This window comes from Cephus cinctus, unplaced genomic scaffold (genome assembly GCF_000341935.2).
Source record: "Cephus cinctus unplaced genomic scaffold, Ccin1 Ccin1_scaffold0129, whole genome shotgun sequence".
NCBI classification, from domain to species: domain Eukaryota; kingdom Metazoa; phylum Arthropoda; class Insecta; order Hymenoptera; family Cephidae; genus Cephus; species Cephus cinctus.
Window position 1 is genome coordinate 417445 of NW_014332862.1, and position 16018 is coordinate 433462.

General features: G+C 43.5%; 2 protein-coding genes and 1 long non-coding RNA gene across 5 annotated transcripts in view; 2 read left to right on the forward strand and 1 right to left on the reverse strand.

Annotated features, from left to right (window-relative positions):
• Window positions 1-13973, reverse strand: part of LOC107262801 (DNA-directed RNA polymerases I, II, and III subunit RPABC3) — a 36288-nt gene extending 22315 nt beyond the window's left edge. The window contains exons 1-2 of one of the 3 annotated variants that reach the window (XM_015729348.2): window positions 13698-13962; window positions 1550-1633 (exon numbers count right to left, since the gene is read on the reverse strand). In XM_015729348.2, coding sequence (XP_015584834.1) covers window positions 1550-1633; window positions 13698-13770 — 157 coding nt within the window. In that variant the 5' untranslated portion in view covers window positions 13771-13962. Of the gene's footprint in view, window positions 1-1549; window positions 1634-4249; window positions 4341-13697 lie in introns of those variants that run through there. The other 2 variants (XM_015729347.2, XM_025080284.1) reach the window with 2 other exon arrangements.
• On the forward strand, window positions 28-356 carry LOC112493695. Its single transcript, XR_003058343.1, has 2 exons — window positions 28-64; window positions 123-356. It is a non-coding gene; the product is annotated as an uncharacterized LOC112493695 (long non-coding RNA).
• Window positions 13974-14288: 315 nt separating the features above from the next.
• On the forward strand, window positions 14289-16018 carry LOC107262799 (ribosomal RNA processing protein 36 homolog). Its single transcript, XM_015729345.2, has 3 exons — window positions 14289-14785; window positions 14920-15430; window positions 15631-16018. Exons 1-3 carry the CDS (start codon window positions 14741-14743, stop codon window positions 15768-15770), a joined length of 696 nt encoding a protein of 231 aa, XP_015584831.1. The 5' UTR covers window positions 14289-14740; the 3' UTR covers window positions 15771-16018.

Below are 16018 nucleotides of genomic sequence, written 5' to 3' on the forward strand. Positions count from 1 at the left end.
TTTTTTTTTTTTTTTTTTTTTTTTTTTTTTTTTTTTTTTTTTTTAATGAAATGGTCACTCATCGGTAAGAACCTTCGTCTTTCACTGTAAGAATCTATTCGCAAAATTGGCATAATCCTTAGGGAGATTTGTCGCATTCTGGATTGCCGGAAATTACGCAACAGCGCTCCTTTGAATTCCTTTTTAAAAATAAAAGGCAACGAGGTCACGAGGGACCACTGAAAGCGCGTTACTCGCGCGATACAATTCTTTGAAAAATTCACGGGCGAGGCAGTTCTTTCGAGTCAAGGAGACCTTGAAAAAAAAAAAAACTCAAGAACCGAAATGAGCGCACGAGAAGAAAGCTAAAAAAGAAATCAAGGATGACAATAAAGAGACGGAAGAAATTCAAGAATCATGATAGAAACACGTAGTCGAAGGATATAAAACAGAAACAAATGAAAACATTAGAACATTTGAAAAATACAAGAATTTCCTACACAATGAATGTATTAATAAAGTTCTACTAGCAATCTCTGTCGAATTCGTCTATCGATCCACAAATTTTACATGCGAATCGACACGAGTCTACGATGTAAATAAACATGGCGGCCAGACACACCGAAAGCAAGACAGCTGTCGCCGAGACTAGCAAAAATACACGGACTCTTGAAAATTGTCTACCAATAGGCAAAACCAAAAAAAGCTCACGGTATCCTTTGTCACGCAAAAATTATCTTCTCTCTCTCTCTCTCTCTCTCTCTCTCTCTCTCTCTCTCTCTCTCTCTCTCTCTCTCTCTCTCTCTCTCTCTCTCTCTCTCTCTCTCTCTCTCTCTCTCTCTCTCTCTCTCTCTCTCTCTCTCTCTCTCTCTCTCTCTCTCTCTCTCTCTCTCTCTCTCTCTCTCTCTCTCTCTCTCTCTCTCTCTCTCTCTCTCTCTCTCTCTCTCTCTCTCTCGCTCTTTACCGACTAACCCACAAAATATCAAAAGACCAACATTCTTATCAAGAATACAAATTTTCGTTAAAGCATTAAAAAACAAGTCTTTTTTTTATGGCTGCCACGTGTGGCCTTTCTCGAGCTATAAACGGCAGACGATTAAGATCAACCTTACCAGGAATCCTCGTTCCAGCGAATTCTTAAAATAAGTATAAAAAAGAAAAAAAAAGAAAAAGAAAAGCGGACAAAGTCATACGAAGACGAATCGATTCCTTGCTATTTCCTCCAGCAGAGTCTAAGCGCCATCATCGACATCCAACATTGGAAGCTCATGATTTCCTGATTAACTTGAACAAAGGCCTAATAGATACCTCGCACCATACAGCAAATAGAATCATCACAGTCCAAACGTCACCATAACGTATATAAAGCTTGACCAAAGAAAACCGACAGCTGGGCCCTCGTTATCAGGGAGCGAGAGAGAGAGAGAGAGAGCAAGACAGGATGTAGGCAATAGGCAAGAAGCAAAAAGATGAAAAAAGAAAAAGAAAAAGTAAAATTTAATAAAAATCAAAGAAAACGTATATGTATATCCGTTGTTCGTCCGTAGACCGAGGAGGTTTGCTCGCTCACCTAATTCCATGGGGTAGAGCCAACTGTTGATGTCGAGGATGAGATCCATCTTGAAGGACTCGGATTCGCAATGCAGTCGGCTCACTGCAACACAAAGAAAGAGAAATAAGGAGAGTCAGTGCTGAGAGCCATGAAAACATTGAACAAGCAAGAATGACTCAGAGCCAAGACGAATACGACGTTGCTGGCTGAGGGAGCGAGAAGGAGAGAAAAGAGGGAAAAAAAATATTTTCGCAAGCGCTCTGTGTGCCACGGCGTGTGACGTCACTGACGGTGCCAGCCAATGGCAGTGATTCGCGATACGAGTTTATCGCCAGGTCGCGCGGCGACACGCGTATAAAAAAGTTCAATACGTAACAATCTCGTCTTCGTTGACAATCGATATATATATCTCCTTTTGTCTTAATAAAAAATGTAGATTTTCTTTTTTTCGAAAATATCAATAAATCACAACCAATCGACCATACCTCGCAACGTTGTGCGTTCGGTCGCGGACATTCGAATCACGAATTTGCATATCGTGGTCTGTTCGTGTTATTAGACTGGATCTTTTTCGATAATTAACAATAATCGACTCCATATGTGTATTGTTAACGACAAATGACCTTTCGAAAAACGACTAAGGAAGAACGAGGAATAAAGATAATCGGATATTTTTCGTTACAATCGAGAAATTTTGGTAAATTATAAATTAGCGTGCATTAGGATACGTGGCAAAAAAAAATATTGTGTTTCGCGTAAATAGCGAGAAAAAAATTCGCGGCAAATGACCAAGGGGAAAGATGATTATTAAAAAAAAAAATTTCCACTTCCGATATTTCCATCAGCTATTATCTATGTACGGACATACGTAGATATACGTATACAGCAGAGGGTGAGAAACAGAGAAGCAAATGAAGCAGGAAGTTATTCCAGGAGGACAGAAACGTAATTTCCGGGAAAAAAGCCGGTTTGTCTTTATTTTTTAAGGCGAAATACGAAATTTTGCTTTACCTTCCTTTTTAAATCGATCGCTCCCCTATTTGACGTCAGCGCGAAAACGTCGTTTCTAGATTGACAGCGAGCGTTAAGTTTTGGGTGCGTTCTAAATCGTGCGACCGTATTACATATCCCATACTAATTTATTAAAGTCAACGTGCACAACGAAACTACGAGCATCGCGAATGCACCGTGACGACATACCGATTATACAGTATCTACGGGTAAACACGTCTCTGGCTGAAACTAACTGAATACCGTCACGAACAAACTGGGAATGTAAACCGTAAAGCAACGCGTGCTTGGGAGCGTTCGGTGGTACCTAAGAATAGTGACCGTGGTCGCGTAAATTTCTGAAAAAAGCTAATAAATTCGAAAATTGTACGAGTACGAAAAAAAGTGATCCCAACGGAATATAAATAATAATAAAAAAAAAAAAAAAAAAAAAAAAAAAAAAAAAAAAAAAAAAAAAAAAAAAAAAAAAAAAATGAACACCATATACAAGCGTCATTTACAGAAATACGAGTAAAATAAGCTGTATTGATATATGTGAATAATAAAAGAAATTATGAAACAGCCTTAAAGGGGAGTACTCACGAGACAACTTTTCTCAATCTTGAACGGACGAAGCTGCTGCGACGTCGAGGACAGACAATTACCGAACGACGGGAACGTAGCGATCGAAATTGGTCGGACGACTTGATCGACGATAAATCGTAAATACATGGTTTTCAAGTAACGTCTGAGGGGACTGCATAGAAATCCGATAAGGGATGCAGAAAGGGGATGTTATTGTCGCGGAATGCGTCCAGGTCGATGAATGACGGATACAACGTGAAGAGACTCACGGTCAGAGTCATTCTCGAGGATGCGACGAGGAGACCGGAAGATTGGAACGAGAAAGAATGAAAACGAAGAGGAGCAAAGTCGGTGGAGGAAGAAGAAGAAGAAGAAGAAGAAGAGGAAGAAGAGAAACCGTACAAGTGAACGTGGGGCTCCGCGATCAGCAATGTCGTGGCCTTTACAGCTGCCTGGTGCTGCTGGTGCGCCCCGTTCGCGGCGGTAGGCGAACGTGGGAGAGCCGGTGCCCCTTTCGGGGTGCCCCACTAAGCCCCTCGCGCCGGAGCCCTGGCTCGCGCTAGAGAAGGGGTGGCTACGGCACTGATGCGCGGGAGCGCCGCGAAAGGGATGATAATGCACTTACCCCCGCCCCACGAGGGGCGGCGCAGGTCCGTTTTAACCCACCGCCCCGGGAACCTTGGAGTGAGACTCGCTCCTTGGAATAGGGGTCGCTGGTGAATATTACTCCCTCCTGCACCCCTCTGCCAGGGTTGTGGGTCCGCGGATATTTGAGGGACGCGAGGTGGATAAAAGGGGAGAAGGGGGAGCTCTTTGGCAGGACGCGATGCTCGGGCTTGGTTTGAGAAAAAAAGAAAAAAAAACAACAACAAGAAATACCGGACTCCCCTGCGTGCTGGAGGGCCGATAGGAAACCCTATTTCCCGATACCAATGACGTTCCTGGAGTTGTAACATTTGATTACAGTAGCCGCGAGAGAGTTTGGCATAAAGTCCACCCAGAGAAAAACGGCATGTCACTTGGTCAAGGATTACGCCCCAGGCCCTATTGTATCACAGGACGAAGAATGTACAGGGTGTACTCGGAGCCAGCTGGAGTCGTTGCGTAAGGGTAGGGAAAACGATTCTTCTCGAGTATTGTTACCTATATATGTTTGCCATGATCTTGTGCAGGTGGAAATAGCTCCTCTACTCTCTCGTGCATTCTCCAAGGGGATCATCCCCACTAACTTAGAAAGGAGTTACCCCCATCCGGGTATCCGAGATAGGCGTAGAATCGCCCTCCTTCGGAGCTTCCGAAGGGCGAAAGATCACGTAGGTCACAGCTGGGATGAGAGTATAGACAGAGAGAAAGTGGGATGATTGCCAGGATACCAAGGAGTACCAAGCCAAAGCTGTGGGCAGGGTGCTTCTCTGCGTCGAGGTTAGGATGGTCGGGAAAATTCGAGAGGCGTCAGCCCTACGGCAGAGAAAGAATCCGCAGCCAGGTTCCTGGCTGGCCCAGTAAGGCAGAAATAGCAGGCAAGAGCGAGAGGACCGAAGAACAACAATAAAGAGAGAGAGAGAGAGAGAGAGAGAGAGAGAGAGAGAGAGAGAGAGTCCGAAGGATGTTCAAGGGGCGAGGAGCAGCGAAGGGCAAGGGAGGTCAGAAGAGTGCGCGAGAGGGCTTCTAAACTGCGCAGTGACGCTATCCGCTATCGACCGGGTTCTCCAGGCGCTATAAATACTGGGCACCGGGCTCTCGCCACCCCCGAATCACCCTCGGAAAGAGAAAGAGACAGCGACCATTATCGCGATAGAGTAGGAGGGAGCTACGAATGCGCCACCCCCGCACAGGGTGGCGAGAGCCCGTAACTCGGCTCACCGCGAGGGCTGGCAAACCTTGACCTTCAAAAGAGCGCACCAGGAGAACGGGCAGAAGGAAGGCTATATATGTCTCCTACGCCATATCCAAGCATTCCAGGGTGGGTGTGTGCACTTTACGTCTATACACCCCCCTTCGCCCCTCCCCTCTACCGCCGGTCGCCAGCAACCCCACTCTCTCCCTCTGTGCCCCCTCCTTCCCCCCCCCGCGCGCACATTCGCCGACCTGACCAAATGCTGCTTACCGAATCATCAGATATTCTGGCGCATGCTCATCGCTCGAGCGTTAATATCGGACGCGGGTAATAGCGTCGTCTGCTGACGACCGACGTCAACAATAAAGGTCCTGCCTTACGTACGTATATCGTATATCGTTACGCCATATGTATTACCTACGAGCCCACGTAACACGAGTAACCTACGGTAACCGATGTTACATGTGCGGCTATGCGATATTACCTCGTCGCCCTTTGCCACAGCTGTGCTAAAGAAATGTCCAACGCACGCGGACTCGGTCTACGGACGATAGTGTTTACAAAACCAGATGACCTTGGGATTCCGAATAATACTCGCGATCTCATCCGAGCCTCTACCGTCGCTCGGTTGCGTGCCCTCCTTCTTACAAGATTCAATGTGTTACGTAGACGGTATCGGGCCAGGTTATATAGTACGTACTTACGTTACCACGCGGACCGGAGAAGCCGAGACCGGTCCTCTGAGACTTCGGCAAGTTTCGGGTGGTTTCGGTGAGCTTCGCGACGGTCCCGTCCCCTCGCGCCTGTCTCAACCCCTGACCACGCCACTCAACCAGTAGGTATGTCTGTACTCATGTATACCTACTGCTGGTAGGGTGATCGGGGCTTCCGGTGCCACGACGCCGATCGAACGCTCGAGAATCTCTCGGTATTGCGCAACGGCTTCGTTTTACCTCCTCAGGGGGGAGCTTCGCCAACCCTCTTCTTCAAGGTTAACCGCTGAACAGGACCATCGGGAACAGTCCCAAACGGGTTTAAGGGGTGGGGATTAGATTTATCGTCGATCAGTCCGACTCTATTTAGAAAGTGAATATAATCAGTAGCTCGTCGGACTTTAAGTCACTGTATATATAGGGTGTACCAATAATCCTAAACTATCTTCATGTTTTTACTTTAAACGATTTTGTACATCGAAAGTTATTGACGTCTACCGAATTTGGTACTACGTTCAATGTATACCTGGTATTCGCGGTACCACCTTGTATGTAAGATCGCATCTGTCTCGTCTTACGGATTACAGAGATTATCTACTTCCGTGATCAATTAGTAACGAATCTAGGGATTTATTTGCGAGGCAATCATGAAAGTACTCCAAAATACTCGGATCTGTCTAGTTCAGGGAAATTCTTGTCTGGCTTCGATTTACGTTTCTACTATCCGTCTATTGTCATTTTACCTACTTGCGCCGTGATTAGTCACTATGAGCACGGACTATTGCAATCCTTACGAATGTTCAATTGGTAACCCTGCGTACAGGCGGAGACAGTTGAAACGATGCTTTGAACCCAAGATTAAAGGCTGATCTCGACTTTTCCACTTCCTACGACTCAGTCGGTTCTTGAAATACCAAAATGCTCATCTACGGATCTACAGACCCAGTGATCAGTCTGAACGAGTTCCGGTCGAGCAGAGTCGTGGTTTTGACTAGAATGTATTTAAGGGGACGATTAGAAGACATCGAGGACACTCGATCGAGTGATTTCGTTCCTTCTTGAATGACCGATCAGGTCTTAGTAATTTTTTTTTACTCATCCAATGCAGTGTCCGGTGGATTCCAAGAAGCGAAGTATCTCAGGTATCGTCGTTTCTTTTCTCTCCTCGCGATTCCTCCAATAAGGCTGGTTTCTAGCCACGTCGACTTTTTGCCACGGAAATTATAATCTATTCAAACTCCATGACGAAGGTCGCTGGCACAGTGGAAGTAATCATTACCTACCAGTACTATATAGGCGTATATACATATATATATATATATATATATATGCTTGAAAAATAGATAACGGTTGGGTTTAGAAATTCTGGAAGCGTTCAAAATATCCGGAGTCAAATTCGTCTTTGCCGGTCTATATGCTTGAAAAATAGATAACGGTTGGGTTCTCCATGACGAAGGTCGCTGGCACAGTGGAAGTAATCATTACCTACCAGTACTATATAGGCGTATATACATATATATATATATATATATATATGCTTGAAAAATAGATAACGGTTGGGTTTAGAAATTCTGGAAGCGTTCAAAATATCCGGAGTCAAATTCGTCTTTGCCGGTCTATGAATAATCCTTGGAGCCTCTTTGAAAATACATTGTGCTCGACTAACACTCGAACAGGGATTAACAAACCAGTCTCATCTACAGAGCTATACGGAACGATGTTCGTACCCTATATAAACACGAAGCGCAACGGCGTATACAGTCCTTCGCAAAAATAAAGTCCAGTCGTACAGACACGTAAGAAACACAGAGTGCAGCAATGCAGAGTGGCGTTTAGAAAATGAAAATTACGAAGAGCTCGGCAATTCATCACCGCCAATCAAATCCATTATTACGTCATACCTAGAATCGAGTGGTAGGCACGCGATCAATTGCAAAGTCAGTTCGGATGCACATGGCAAAAACAGATCTCTGAGAATCCGAGAGTAATTAAAAAAAAAAACACTTTACCAACCTAACGAAAAAAAAAATATATATATATTCGTCCAGGAAATAGTAAAACAAACAAAATTCCCGCTTGTTCTTTGGCGATGGCCCTAGGCATTCGGTAGCGAATTAATACCCCCAAATTGGAATTGATCCAATAATTGGTGGGCGTTGTGAAAGGAGGGGAGGAAAGAAGGGGGGCGGGGTTCAAATCATCAAAGTGAAAAACGCATCGAACCAAGTCATAATTAATTCGAAAGCGAGCAGCCATTCTTAAAATTGTGATTTTTTTCAAGTCCACACTTATGCCGCAGTCTCGTAAACCAACGACTGTCAAGTTCCTTCGGGCGGCCATTTTTCGGCGACTACGTTCCAAGTAGTGAGTGCCGTAAATGATACGGCGGTATAGTTACGTAGTAGCTGTGCGCCTAGTGTTAACTTACACAGTGTATATATGCATATACACTGTAGAACTAGAGGAGTATGAGACCCGTGTGAGTGTGCGCGCATGGATTAAAAAAATAGCAGGTAGTATCTATATATATATATCTCCACCACTCCCTTCCTTCCTTGTATGTACACGGGATAGATTGTAGCAGCCGTATGAGTCGCGCTAATGCCGAATAAACCGCAACTAGAATCCGGGCGTGCGTGAAGCGCGTCGAAATACGGCTGGAGTCTCTCTGTGTATTTTCTGATAGCGACGTGTTGCGCGGAGGGAGGCCATGCAGGACGTAATCTCGTGTTTAGGACATTGGGAGTGCGAGGAGTGCCTAATAATGGCACATGCTGAAAAATCGATTCTGGACGTTGTATATAGGGAAGAGAGAGAGAGAGAGAGAGAGAAAAATAGGTGGGAGAAAAAAGAGAGAGGGCCTGTGCTAAAGTGGAAAGAATAATAAAAATTTAATAAAATGACATAGCAGGTATGGTAAAAAAGCTACATAATTAGATTTCCGTACGGTGCTTAACCACTGATAAGAGTTATCAGCCGACTATAAACGGTGTCTAAATAAAGAGGCTTTGATTAAAAATAATATACCTATATACGTATACATGTATCCATATAGCTGTATATATGCAATGATTGTACCCTGTATACTGTACTGCGTTTACTTTCCTGCCAATAGTAATAGGTACGGTACTGTCGGTTCTTTGAGGAAAAAAAAAAGTAGAGAAAAACATCAACTGCGCAATTTGCGATTCGGCAGTAGGCGACATAAAGGTAGGCAGCAGCGCCGGAGTAGACGGGAGTGCGCGTGCGCTGCTATTGCTGCTTGCCGAGATACAAATATATATAGATATAACAAAGCCATAATGCACAGGGCAATCCACAAGGCCAGACGAATTAATGCTTAACGAAAAATTCAGGTTTATCTGTTTTATCATACGTTGTATACGAAATTCTCGTAATTGTAGTTCGTTGAGGCCCCTCCCGGACGATACGTCATGACCGTGAAAAACTGCCAACTGCGCATTTCGGCCGGCACTAAGGACTCTCGTCGATGGATTCCCCGACACCCGGGAAATAATTTACGTCGCGTAACGTTCGCACAACGTCTTTTAATAACCGCACACGATTAATGACGTTATTACGATATGACTTTTCCCCGTGAGCTTCTGTAGTCGTCGTTGACCGTTAGTCTTACAGAGAGCGAGAGAGACAGTCTTATTTATTTACTATGTAAATATGCAAAAAATTGCCAAATGCGCATTTGGCATTTAGGCCCCTGCGAACCTGACGTCACATTACACACTAATCCCGCATTTAGTCGTGCGTGTGCGTACCGACACTCGCGCAGGAAATGGCGTACAGATGCGTAAATCGGTATATGGTCAGAATACATTGGCGTCGCGCCACCATCGTCGCGTGATATCGTAATCCGTAGGCGCGAGAACGTCAGACATACGATTGGCATAGTACGAGAGAGAGAGAGAGAATGATGAAAAAACGATACTTGAAAAATAAATAATGTACCTGGTATCAATTCCCGCGTCGAAATCCATCGTTGACGGCGATAAAAAGCGCGTAAGGCAAAAATACGTAACGTCGCGTAATGCGAAGTAAAGGAGATAATCAAACGAGAAGTAGAAGGTCGCCAGACGCGCAGGAACGTGCTTTCCCTGTGCGAGGCGAGTATCGGGAGGCGCGTACACGTATGTACGTAATCGACGACGCACACGCGACGCACGCACGTTGCTTCATGAATTTGCGTAGTAAATAAAGAGAAAAAAAAACTGGAAAGAAAACAAAGACAAAACAATAAAACAAAGGAAAAAATGCACTATTCGACAGTATCGTTCCGCGTACTCAAAGTTTTTGCCAATTTTACGAAACTACGAAGTCCGTCTGGCGGTCTCGTGAAATTTAGTCGAATCAACGGGACAGATGGCGAGAATCAGGGAGGTTAGGACAGAAGCGACGGTGAAAAAGGTAACGTGTTCGAAGAAAAGGCAGAGGAAATTTGTATAGAGACGGAGTGAACGTGGATAGGTATAGGTTAGTAGCGCGGAAGGTGAACGAGAGGAAAGCAGAGGAAGAAGAACGAGAAGGAAGAAGAGACAGGAGCCGGCCGATTGGCTCCGGGAAGCCGGGGCTGCCTTGGCACTGACAGTGGCCCTCGCGCCTAGCAACACGAACGCTAAACTGTCGGCGCTTCGCTCGCAGAAACCAGCCGGCTCGCTCGTTCGCCACCACCGCTCCTACCTCCTGGCGCCCCCCCTTCTTCCTCCCAAATCCCTTGGCCAACGAGTGACGGCTACACTCCTGACTCTGCCTTGCCTGTCTCCTACCTGATTGTCTAGCTCCTCGGGCCCGACCGCCTGCTGATTTTCCTTGTCTGCTTCCAGAGGACTAGAGTCCCTCTATCGGTACACTTATTCTATGAGAATATTCAAGGTGGGCTCCTTTATAGATATACATATCACCGAAACGTGCCATCTAAATTACATACCCTGTGACTGTAGTTACTTGGATCCGTCGGAGTCAGAGATAAAGGGAATCGGATCGTAGACTCGACGAGTATTCAGCTTCTGATTCATACAGTTAATCACCTTATGGGGATATCACGTTATCACTAGCTAGTCCGATAGACAGGTGTGCACGGAGTGTTTTGTTTTTCAAGCGGATATGGTGGCGCTGTAACAAGGCTACGGTCCTGCTCTGGGCTGATTAGCTGGCTGTCATTTATCAGATCAAACGGAATAATGCAGCGTTGTCCGATGCAGCGGCTAGTGAAGTTCACTCGTGTTCGCTGCTCAAGCTTTTCATTCTGATGCTTCGCCATTATGAATTGTCCATGACGTGCTCGCGCCTGAACATCAATCATACGTCTCCCGAGAGCACGTTCTGTAAGGATTTTCTCTCTCTCTATTTCTCTATACTTCCATTTTACTTCTCGCGAATGCCTCGACAGGCTCTGCCGCTCGTTACAGCCAACCAGAATACGTAGCCGCAAGTTGCTCTGGTATTTTCGTACGGAATACAAAAAAAAAATGTCCGACGGACAGAATTTAATTGGGCGCGAATGACGTTTCGACGGACTGAGAACACGTTGTGTCGTGTAAAACTAGACACGCTGCCAGCCACTAAATTACAAGCAGATTCTCTGAGCAAGGAGAAGTAGGAAATGTTGTCACGGCCACATAGTCGACACAAAGACTTCTTTTGTTCCTCGCTCGGATAAACACTTTGAATTGTCCTTTCTTCCCTTTTCTTCTCCCCACCATCCTCATCTTTGTCCTTCCTCCTTCGTTCGTAGATTCTATCCAGGTTTGCGCGGACAAAATAGAAATTCGTTCGTTAAAGGAGCACCGCCGAATTATCGAGACTGAAAAAGATCAGCGACGGAGTGTGACGTAACCACCTGTGAAATTACAAAATTTCACTTGGCATTTACTTCATTCTTCATCTATCTTCTCCTAACGAACGGAGCAAGGAGAAAGGCTTTGACAGAACCATCCGTGCGAAAAATTTATATGGCTTTCGGATTAAGATTGAGCAGTTAAATAGAACTGTGTCCCGAATCGAAGAATCCAAGGAAACAGCAGCTGCTTACTCGGTTGGTATCGATCTAGGTACAAATATACGAACCAGGCTGGTGAGCATCGTGCACGATTAAACCGATGTCTGTAACGTGAACGAATTACGTCACCGTACACTGAAACAAGCGAGAAAGGATCGGGATCGAGTCTCGCAGCGAGCCAAAACTTTTTAAAACACCGCAGTGGCCTTCACCGGCATATTCCGAGTCTCAGTAGGTAAACCCCGAAAGGATACAGATATACGAATCCCTCTTAGCCGTCGAAACATTCGACGATTCTACATATACATTTTTTTTTACTGCTACACTTAAAACTATTGAACATTCCTTAAGAAAATTGTCTCGTTGAGATGTTTTATCTGAACATGATATATCGTTCTTTGTCTGCTATTACGTGAAACAAGGATATAATCAACACATATCGGGTGGCCTGAAAAAGTCAAGACGTAGCACCGATCGATAAAAGGTAAATTTGGCAGTGAATAGCAGTGTGCTAGATATCAAGCCGTGTGGAACCACGGAAAGAAAGAATCCAAGAGCGAACAAGAATAATGATAGACGTTAAAGTTATGTAGAGACTCTCCCATCTCTATGCTCTATGTTTAGTTCTGCATCACCCTCGGGTGTTCTAAGCCCAACCCAACCCAACCCAACCTAACCAGACCCAACCCAACCCCTTTTAGTACGAGTCGGCTGGGGCCTCCCTCTTGAGATGACATCTCTCTCGCGACCTTGAAGCAGGGATTGACCTTGACCGTGTCGGTTTCTCCCGGCCGTGGCACACCCCTCCGCGTCATATTACGCGCGACTGCTATGCTGCTTGCTGCTGCGGGCATCGCTACATCGACCGGCCGCAGCAAACCTACCCCTCATCTCCTCACTGATCCCCTTTGGATGCCCTAGAGCAAGGGAACCCTCGACTCTTTCACCCCCTTTACACCCTTGCACACCCTGCAACCCTGCACCGACTCGTATTATTACCAACGCTACCCCTCTCCGCTCCTCCTGTCTACCTAGCTATCTGGCTGCCATCACGGCCCTGGCTCCACTAACACCCATCGAACCAGCCAATCCGGAGGAGGAACGGTTACCCGCTGCATAGACGGTACTACAGCAGATATTTATATATATATATATATTATACAAGTGTTTTTGTTCAGAACCATTTATGGCATTTCTATACTTTGCCATCTTCCTACTAATTGACTTCAATTATTTGTGCTGCTGCTTCCTTCTGGCGCATCCCGGAGTATTTTCATATGTGTTTTAATGATGCAATAGGAATACACGATAACGAATATGCGTGATATGGAAGGTTGTGCAATGGAACTTCCAATTATTTGCTTCGGGCTTTCTGTGATGAGAATCTTGTCATAGAACGATTTTGGACATGCTAGCTAGAGAGTAATGTGATTTAAAATAATTTTGTCGCATACTTTCAATGAAAATGAGTATTTTGATGTGGGTTGATAAACACGATAAATTGATAGTTCGTTGTGCGTAACTCAGAGATCTTGACATTGACGGATGTACGAGGGTCGAGGATGTCCCTTTAAGCGATGAGACTGAGTACTTTAGTTAATCGTTATGCAGTGATTTTGGAGTAGATTTATCTTTTGCGTCAATAGATTTGTCTCACGTTGTAGTTGTATCATGGGTTTTGAACGATATTGTGTTTATATTTCCCGCCATGCTAAACAGACTGTAGACGGAAATAGAAACGACGGAAGGTGAAGGTTAAATTTTGGTAAATTGAATAGAATCTGTCAGTCATCAGAATATACGTGACGTTATGCTCTGCTACAAGGATGACAATGACGTATTAAAAGATGAAATAATAATAAATAAAAAATTTTCTCTTTGACTGTCGCACCATGTGCTTCCCGGTAGCCTAGACAATGTCGCTGGCAGCGGCATTCCAGCGATAAACTTTACGTTGGTTTATTTAAGGTAACTTCTTCTTATAAACATACACAGGCATTCCTTAATGTGACATATATAAGGCGAACTCACCCCTGTCGAATTTCTTCCCCTCTGGATCGATGTCTTTTACGTTGAAAATATCCTCGAACAGCACACCCGCCATTTTAACAATACGAACGAACACGCCTCTAGCGGTCTACAAACGAAGCTGGATACAGAGCCGTCGCTAAATTCGGGTCGTTCATCTTTGTTCTGCTTCGTCCAATTTATCAATAATTTTGACTTCTAGGAATTAGCTAGATTATCAATTAAACTATTGTTTTCCTTCCTCTATTTAGATACGTTAATGACGAATACTTGCTTTGGAATATACAGTTTGCAGACTGAATATTTTTCACGACCTTCAACAATGATTTCAATTTATTTTGAAATACAATTCGAATAAAATATAGATCACCATGCATTCTGCTCCAAGAACAATACACTGATAACGTGTTAAGAGACAATAATATTTATCGACTTACCAGAGACCTTGAAGAGCTACATAGAAAAAAAGTAATATTCCAGAGGGAGCCACCGGACGGTGCTTCCTTTTTACGCAGTACAATTATCCTTTTACGCAATACGAGGGTATCTTATACATCACGTCTTGTCTCATGTATGCACGTGTCAGTATGACCAGAAATTGGGGTTTCGCAATGTTGCATAATTCACATCGTTATCGATCAACTATTTTCAAGCTACCTCAAATGTAACTTCGTTGAGCGTAAATTCAACTTGTGTTGCGTTCCCTCGTTTCTAACGCGCAGCTAACTTAAAATTATTTTTGCGTTCAGAGATTCTAGGTCAAGTATCATACATGCGAATTTTGTTAACCCCATTATGTATATTTCGATTACCGTTATCAAGTAGCGTTTCATATTTTTAGCCATTTTCGCACGGTATACACTAGATAATATCGCGTAAATCGAAACTGGCGCCAATGCTATATACACCAGAGTGAGCAGAGTATAGTCAGTGCAGACGACAGTAATAGAAACGTGTGTTTATTCTGTGGTTCATTCAAGGTTTTGTATACGATTACCTTATCGGAGCTGAATTAATCATTTATTTGTTATTCTTTATTCTACGAAATGATGAGCGATGAGGATGCCCTTTTAAGCGACGAGAAAGATCGGGTAGGGTTTTGATATTATTCTTATGTGTTACTTGTTCTTAATTTTTTAATGAAGTTTTTCCTTCTGCTTTGAGGTTATGTTGTGTACCTTATAATAACTTGTGTAACTTATGCTTTTATTTTATTCAATTACAGGCACAAATTCGAGAGGAGCTGTCGCATATGAGTTTCGAGGATTTACAGAAACTCAAAGAAAAGTTAGGAACTAAGGTGTACAATGAGGCAATGTTTGGCACGAGAAGAGCAAAGAAGACTGAGTTCAAGAGAGAAAATAAAAATAGACCTCGAGAGGCATCAGCAAAGAAGCAAGTCCCTCGGTATATGGAAGTAGTTCCTCTGAAGAAGACTGCCCCTCGAGATCCTAGGTTCGACAGTCTTTGCGGTACTTTCAATGAAAAGGCTTTCAAGCATTCTTATGCATTTCTCACAAAATTGAGAGAGAGCGATCTCGAGGCACTCAAAAAAGAATTGAAGGAGAGTGACGATCCTAAAAGGATAAAGAAAATAAAGTATCTTATTCAAAGACTTGAAAATCAGTTGAGAGAAGAAAATAAGAGAAAGCTGGAGGAAGAAAGAAATAAGATCGAGAAACAGGAAATTGCCGAAGATATAAAAGAAGGAAAGAAACCAAGTTTTAGAAAGAAATGTAAGTTATTACCATTTGAATATTTAAATTTGTTTTTATCGTTTCAAGTTCATACATATCATATTTCATCATTATCAATGTGACCATTATTAGCTCCCATTAAAAAATGCATGCATTTTTATATGCACTGTTTGATAATAAAGTTCTCCATCTGCTCGTATTATCCGAATATTAATACAATAATATTTTCATTTATACAGCTGAAAAGAAGATTCTCAATTTAGTATCACAGTACGAGGAATTAAAAACCACTGGAAAACTGAAGAAACACATACAAAGGTTACGTAAAAAGAATACGACAAAGGACAGAAGGAAATTAGTAGCGACTGACGACGAGTAAAATAATTGTACACACTGTAGATATCGAAGAGAACGATTTTTACTGCAAAAATAAAAATACTAGAATGCACACAAGCATACAAAAACATTAAGAATATTCACTTACCTGCAGCAGCATTATCAAACCGATATGAATATTCCTAACACTATTACAACTAGTGATACGATATGCAGCAAAGCAAATTCCAAAACATTATTATCAGTGATTAGCAAATATAAAATCCAATCGAATAAAAAGATCACTATTAA

Coding starts and splice junctions, on each gene's coding strand:
- LOC107262799 (XM_015729345.2), top strand. CDS start 14,741: ATGATGAGCGATGAGGATGCCCTTTTAAGCGACGAGAAAGATCGG. Junction 14,786..14,919: donor TAAGCGACGAGAAAGATCGG/GTAGGGTTTTGA, acceptor ATTCAATTACAG/GCACAAATTCGAGAGGAGCT. Junction 15,431..15,630: donor ACCAAGTTTTAGAAAGAAAT/GTAAGTTATTAC, acceptor TCATTTATACAG/CTGAAAAGAAGATTCTCAAT.